Below are 7756 nucleotides of genomic sequence, written 5' to 3'. Positions count from 1 at the left end.
AAATATTAAAGAAAGTATGTATTCTCGATCCTAAAGAAATAATATAATGGTGCAAACGATCATATAGGTGTACATAATAAGAATAGAGTATATTAAATATTTGAATAAAATATTTAAGAAAGCATGTACTCTTAACTTTAAAGGAGTAATAATAACATAATGATATGCACATGATAGGATAGGGTATATTAAATATTTGAATAAAATATTTAAGAAAGCATGTACTCTTGACTTTAAAGAAGTTGTTACGGATCCGGCCCACGGATCCCAAAACCTAGGACCAAACCCGAAACCCGGCTTACCGGGTTTACCCGTTTCATCTCTCTAGAAGGCCCCATATCGGCCCTCTAACCAACTTTTGAATTTAAACGCACCTCTTATCTTAGCCAGATAAAATAAAGATAAGATAACTACCATCATCTATAAATAGAGGACCCAAGTCCCCCCAGGTAATCATCCATTCCTCACACCTTATACCTCTTAGATCCATTCTGACTTGAGCGTCGGAGTGTCTTTGCAGGTACCTCCCCTCCGCTCCATCCGGGCCATCCAACATCCGATCCAACTCGCGGGTTCCCGATCCTCCTCTCAACTCGTATCAGAAGCATTCTGTACATTGGCGCCGTCTGTGGGGACCTGCTACAAGCAGACCGGATGGAGGACATCCCGGAGGATAACCCATCGAGCCAGGACGACTCCCAACTGCGTTGTCTGGTCTCAGAACACCGTGAAGCCATAAACCAAGCAAAAATAGCAAGCACCGTCCACCACGCAAACGAGCACGTCACGACGGACCCACAACATCCCGAGAAAGCCAGGGACAAAGCGGCACAAATCATCCAGGATCTCTGTCTCCGGGTCCAAGAACTTGAAGGCAAACTAAACAACAGAGAAAAACACAATAACGAGCACGGAAGCCAGGCAACTTCCAGGTCAAGATCCCACCGCGGCAGATCGTCAACCCGGCAACGTAATAGGAGAGATGATCGCAGCGCCTCGCGCAACCGCCGACACGAGAAATCCCCTGAACGACGATACGACAAAAAACACCATCGCAGCGCCTCTCGGGATCTAAATCGTCAACACGATTCAGACGAAGACCGGAGACACCGAAGCACCAAACGAACGAGAAGCGACCACACCATAATGGGAGCTACACCCTTTACGGAAGGAATCTTGAGAGCAAAACTCCCCAGGGGATTTGACAAACCCACCGACATGAAATACGACGGAACTAAAGACCCTCAAGAACACCTAACAGCCTTCGAAGCCAGAATGAACTTAGAAGGAGCGTCCGACGCAGTCCGATGCAGAGCCTTCCCGGTAACCCTTGCCGGACCAGCGATCAAATGGTTCAACGCCCTCCCGAACGGATCCATAACTAGCTTCCACGACATCAGAAGAAAATTCACAGCCCAGTTCACAACCCGAATCACCAAGGCTAAACACCCCATCAGCCTATTAGGGGTCACACAAAAGCAAGAAGAATCCACAAGAAAATACCTTGACCGCTTCAACGACGAATGCTTGACGATCGACGGACTCACGGACTCCGTCGCTAGCCTCTGCCTAACTAACGGGCTCATGAATGAAGACTTTCGCAAACATCTCACCACCAAACCGGTATGGACCATGCACGAGATCCAGAACGTCGCCAAAGATTACACCAACGACGAGGAAGTCAGCCAGGTCGTCGCTACCAACAAACGGCAACACGTCGGCAACCAACACGGCAACCCGACTCCTCGTCATAATGTACCAGCCAAAGAAACCCAACGAGACCACATTAAACCGACCCACCGACCGCCAAGAATAGGAAAGTTCTCCAATTACACCCTCCTAACAGCACCAATTACGGAGGTATACCACCAAATAGCAGATCGAGGCATCATCCCCAGGGCCCGACCACTCAAGGAAAGGACAGGAGGAAACAAAGCCCTCTACTGCGACTACCACCGCGGATACGGCCACAAAACTCATGATTGTTACGATCTTAAAGACGCCCTTGAACAGGCCATACGGGATGGCAAACTCCCAGAGTTCGTCAAAATCATCAGAGAACCAAGGCGCGCCGACAGAGACAAATCGCCAGAAAGAGAAGGACGCAACCCAAGAACTCAAAAACCGCCCAGGGAAAACACAGAAGAGGACCCGACCATCATAGTGAACGTCATCACGGGCAAGGACGTGCCAAATAAGTCAAAACTAACAATGAAAAAAGACCTCAAGGTAATGGCCGTCAAAAACCACGACCCAGCCGCCATTGCCGACAACACGATAACCTTCTTACCCGAGGACTGCCAACACGGCACCTCGGCCGAAGACGCCCCCTTCGTCATATCAGCCCGAATCGGAACAGGACTAGTAAGACGAATACTCGTGGACACGGGTGCCGACTCCAACATCCTCTTCCGAGGAGCCTTCGACAAACTCGGGCTCCGCAACGACGATCTCCACACGCACCGCCACGGCGTCACGGGTCTCGGAGATAACTTCCTCAAACCAGACGGCTCGGTTACTCTCCCCATCACCATAGAAACAAGCAATCAGAGAAAGACGATCCTTTCCGAATTCGTCGTCCTAAAAGATTCCACAGCCTATAACGTCATTCTCGGAAGAAAAACAATCAACGACTTCTCAGCAGTCATCTTCACCAAATACCTCCTCATGAAATTCAGGGCCGACGACGGCACCATCGGAACCATTCACGGAGACCGGGAAGTCGCCGCCGAATGCGACAACAATAGCTTAGCCCTAAGGAAAAAATCTCGGGACGCAGCGGGAATATTCCTTGCCGACCTAGACGCACGACTAGACGGCCAGCCCAGACCGGAACCAGAAGGAGACATGGAAAAACTACAGATAGGGCCAACCAAAGAAGAGTATACTTTCATCAATAGAAACCTCCCATACGACCTCAAAGAAGAACTCTCCCAACTTTTGAAACAAAACAGAGACCTATTCGCATTCACACCAGCCGATATGCCGGGAATAAGTCCCGACCTGATGTCTCACCATCTGGCAGTAGACCCCCTAGCCAAACCAGTGGCACAAAGAAGACGGAAAATGTCACCAGACCGAGCCGCCGAGGTCCGAAAACAAGTGAAAGCCCTACTCGAAGCCAACTTCATCCGAGAACTCCCCTATACGACCTGGCTAGCCAACGTCGTACTAGTTAAAAAGTCAAACGGGAAGTGGCGAATGTGCGTCGATTACACAGATCTCAACAAAGCATGCCCAAAAGACGCCTTCCCCCTACCAAACATCGACGGTCTAGTGGATGCAGCATCCGGACATCGGTACCTCAGCTTCATGGATGCATATTCCGGCTACAACCAGATTCCGATGCACCGACCAGACGAAGAGAAGACAACATTCATCACCCCAGACGGAACCTACTGCTACAAAGTAATGCCCTTCGGCTTGAAAAACGCCGGAGCCACCTACCAGCGACTCGTTAACAAAATATTTCGCCACTTAACCGGAAACAAAATAGAAGTCTACATAGATGATATGCTCGCCAAGACGGAATCCGGTGAGCAACTAACCGACGACCTAAAAGTCATAATGAACACCCTGCGAAAGCACCAAATGCGACTCAACCCAACAAAGTGTGCTTTCGGAATGGAAGCAGGAAAATTCCTCGGGTTCATGATCACACAACGCGGAGTTGAGGCAAACCCGGAAAAATGTCGTGCCGTCCTCGAGATGACAAGTCCCAAAAACCTCAAAGAAATCCAAAAGCTCACCGGCCGACTAACCGCATTATCCTGGTTCCTCGGAGCTTCGGCACAAAAGGCAATCCCTTTTTTCAAAGTCATGAAAAAAGGAACCCCCTTCAAATGGGAGACAGAATGCGAAGAAGCTTTCCAACACTTCAAGAAGGTCCTAACGGAGCCTCCAATCCTCGCAAAACCCCAAACAGGGGAAACACTATACCTGTACCTCTCCATAACGGAAGAAACAATCGCAGCAGCACTCGTCCGGGAAAACGAGAAAAAGGAACAGAAGCCCATATACTTCATTAGCAAGGTACTACAAGACACCGAAGCACGCTATTCACGACTAGAGAAGCTGGCTTTCACACTCCTCTCAGCATCCCGACGTCTACGACAATACTTCCAGGCCCACCCCATAACGGTCCGAACCGACCAAACGGTCAAACAGGTATTACAAAAACCCGACCTAGCGGGAAGAATGCTAGCATGGTCCATCGAGTTATCCCAATTCCAGATCAAGTTCGAACCCCGAAACGCCATCAAAGCGCAAGCCTTGACCGACTTCATCGCCGAAATGACTCCGACCAAGCTGACACCCGAACCATGGAAACTGCACGTCGATGGCTCATCAAACTCCACTCACGGAGGCGCCGGAATTATACTCGAAAACCAAAATGGGATCACAATTGAACAATCAATAAGATACGACTTCCCAGTATCAAATAACCAAGCAGAATACGAGGCCCTCTTGGCAGGCCTAAACCTTGCTCGGGAAGTCGGCGCCAAGATACTCGAAGTTAACACCGATTCCCAGGTGGTGTGCTCCCAAATCAACGGGAGCTACCAAACCCGGGACCCCCTGCTCCAACAATACCTCAAAAAAGTGAGTGAAACCAAAGAAGGATTCGAAAAAGTCTCCATACATCACGTCCCCAGGGAGCGAAACGCCAGGGCGGACCTACTTTCCAAGCTAGCCAGCACGAAGTCAGGACACGGCAACAGATCGCTAATCCAGGAGGTCGTTAAGACGCCTTCCGTATCAACGGAAATCAACGCGCACCTAACGTCGTCAAATCAGGAGTCTTGGACGTACCCGATCTGGCAATACCTCCGCGACGGAATCCTACCACCAGATCCAAAAGAGGAAAGGCGCATAAAAAGAGAAGCCGCCAACTACACCATCATCGCGGGACAACTATACAAACGCGGATTCTCGCAGCCCCTACTTAAATGTGTCGAACCCGAGAACACGGAGTACATACTCCGCGAGATCCACGAAGGATGCTGTGGACACCACATCGGAGGAAAAACGCTAGCCCAAAAAATCATCAGGGCCGGCTATTTCTGGCCCACGATCATTCGAGATTCCATCCAACTAACAAAAAGCTGCGACAAATGCCAAAGGCATGCCAATATCCACCAAGCCGCCCCACACCAACTCAGCGTTATATCGGCTGAACGGCCATTCGGCAGTTGGGGAATAGACCTCGTCGGTCCCTTCCCCACGGCACCCGGCCAGCTCAGATATCTTATCGTCGCCATAGACTACTACACCAAATGGATTGAAGCCGAACCCCTGGCCTCCATCACGGCAACCCAATGCCGGAAATTCGTCTGGCGACAGATCATTACCCGGTTCGGAATCCCCGAGGTCGTCATCTCCGACAACGGAACCCAATTCACAGACAAAAAACTTAGAGAACTCCTAGAAGGATTGCATATATCCCATCGGTTCAGCTCGGTGGAACATCCCCAAACGAACGGACAGGTGGAATCCGCCAACAAAATTATCATTAAAGGTCTTAAGAAACGACTTGACGAAGCCAAGGGATTATGGGCAGACGAGTTGGGATCAGTCCTGTGGTCATACCGAACGACACCACAAACAAGCACGGGAGAAACGCCCTTCCGATTAACATACGGCATAGAAGCAGTCATCTCAGTCGAAATCGGGGACCCCAGCCCCAGAAAAACGGTCGGAGGTAACGACGAAGAGGCAGAACGGGACCTCGTAGACGAAGAAAGAAGCATAGCTCACGTCAAAGAATTAGCACTCAAACAAAGAATCAGCCTAAGGTACAATCACAGCGTCATCCGACGAGAATTCGCGGACAACGACCTCGTTTTAAGACGAAACGATATCGGCATTCCAACCCCGGGAGAAGGGAAGCTCGCCCCCAACTGGGAAGGACCATACAGAGTCAAGGCTGTAATCGGAAAAGGAGCATACAAACTCGAACGACTAGACGGCAGCGAAATACCGAGGACTTGGAACGCCGCCAACCTACGAAGATACTACACTTAAATAAGTCTCCCCCTGTTTCTTAAGAAACCATTTGTTTTTTCCGTTCTCCTTTTATTTTCCGTTTCTCTTTTATTTTATCTTTTAGAAACTCGGGTACTCTTTCCCTCACGAAGGGTTTTAACGAGGCCCAACCATTTAAATAAAACTTTTTTCACAAGTTATTTTTACCTCATCCCCATTACAAACCACTACTGTTCCTCAAAAGCACGGAACAAAAACACGGCCATCGCTGGAGGACTGATCACCCTCCGGACCGACCACACGGATATCCGAAGAAACGACCAAACAAACGGTCACAATAAAACAAAATTGTAAAAAGGCCCGAACGGCCAAACTAAAAACCACAAACGGATCATACAAAGGCCCGGACAGCCGAAAATACCATTAAACGATCCCCAAAAATCATGTCACGGCCCTTGGCCAAATCCGAACATTCAGAAACAAACAAAAGTTCAAAACTAAATACAAAAGAAGCTATTCAAATATCAACAATCCGTCCATCACGGACGGTCTTGAAAGCTCCCGTCACAGACACATCCACACCGGGAGCCAACACCAAGAATTGCGCCTTCATCGTCTCCTCGGTAGCAGCAACAGCATCCCCAGCATCAGCCAACAAAGTCGCTTTCTCCTTCTTCAGGGCTTCGACCTCAGCCTTCAGAGTTTCCGACTCGGCAAGAAGCAAGGCAGCTTGAGAACTCGCATCCGAAGAATGCTTCCGCTCCTCAGCCAGTTGAGAAAGTAGCGAAGTCTCAACACCGGCAAGACGGAGTATCTCCGCCCCGGCATCCTCCGACGACTTCTCCGCCTTCTCCTTTGCAGTCTTTTGCCGTCTCAAGCTCTTCCTTCAACTTGGTCACCTCGGCTTGGGCCTGCCGTAGCTTCTTCTCCAACAAACCCGCTTGAGCCATCACAGGCTCAGCCTTCCGAACAACCACAGCAGAACGAAGAAGGGCACGGTAAACCGACTCAGCCTGGAACGAGACGTCGCAACCATCAAAAAATGACTCCGTTCCAGGCATCAAGTTCTGATCAATGAAACCCGTGGCGTCGAAACGTCGGTCCATTACACTAAGGACCAGACCCTCCCCCTCAAAAGTCTCGCTAATCGGCTCCTCGGCCCTACTCCTCTTCCGAGAAGCCTCAGCACCCGACAACACGACCACCTCGGGCGAACCAGGAGGAACTTGAGCCCCAGTAGGCGCCCCCCCCTGAGGTGGAACCTGAGAATCCACAGCCGGATTTGAAACGGAAGTCGACGGAGACGACGACCCCTCCTCCCGAACCAACGCTGCCTTCAACCTTGCCAAGGTAGTCAACCCGCTAGCCATCTCAACTGAAAAGAAATCAATAGAAGAGTCAAAAAAAAAAGGGAAAAAACACACCAATATAAGTCCGACAAGCCTCAGGATCCCCCATAACGTCCCGAGGATTCAACGGACGCTCGCCAAACAAGTGCCATAAAACGCTGGCGACATCCTTATCCTCCCGAGATAAATCGTCATAAGAAACTTTAGTCAAAACCGACGGCCCGGCGCCAAAGTTCCAGTACGTCGGAAACCGGCGCTCACCTTCCAAGGTAAGCCAAAACGGGCGATGCCCCTCAACAGGACGCACCTTAAAATACTCCCATTTAAACCCATGAAAGGAGTCCTCAAATAACCCGAAAATCCGACGATGAGGCTGCGCCCGGAAAGACATATACCCTTTCTTGTGCTTACCCTCCTTAGTC

The 7756-nt window shown here is 50.0% G+C and overlaps 1 protein-coding gene across 1 annotated transcript; it reads left to right on the top strand.

Annotated features, from left to right (window-relative positions):
• Positions 1-654: 654 nt before the first annotated feature.
• Positions 655-6024, top strand: LOC140180984 (uncharacterized). Its single transcript, XM_072223029.1, has 2 exons — positions 655-3090; positions 3340-6024. The coding sequence occupies exons 1-2, from the start codon at positions 655-657 to the stop codon at positions 6022-6024; spliced, it is 5121 nt and encodes a 1706-aa protein (XP_072079130.1).
• Positions 6025-7756: the final 1732 nt, after the last annotated feature.

The sequence above is a fragment of the Arachis hypogaea genome, chromosome 17 (assembly GCF_003086295.3).
Source record: "Arachis hypogaea cultivar Tifrunner chromosome 17, arahy.Tifrunner.gnm2.J5K5, whole genome shotgun sequence".
NCBI classification, from domain to species: domain Eukaryota; kingdom Viridiplantae; phylum Streptophyta; class Magnoliopsida; order Fabales; family Fabaceae; genus Arachis; species Arachis hypogaea.
This window is presented reverse-complemented; position numbering and strand designations above follow the sequence as displayed.

Coding starts and splice junctions, on each gene's coding strand:
- LOC140180984 (XM_072223029.1), top strand. CDS start 655: ATGGAGGACATCCCGGAGGATAACCCATCGAGCCAGGACGACTCCCAA. Junction 3,091..3,339: donor CACCAGACCGAGCCGCCGAG/GTCCGAAAACAA, acceptor GGCTACAACCAG/ATTCCGATGCACCGACCAGA.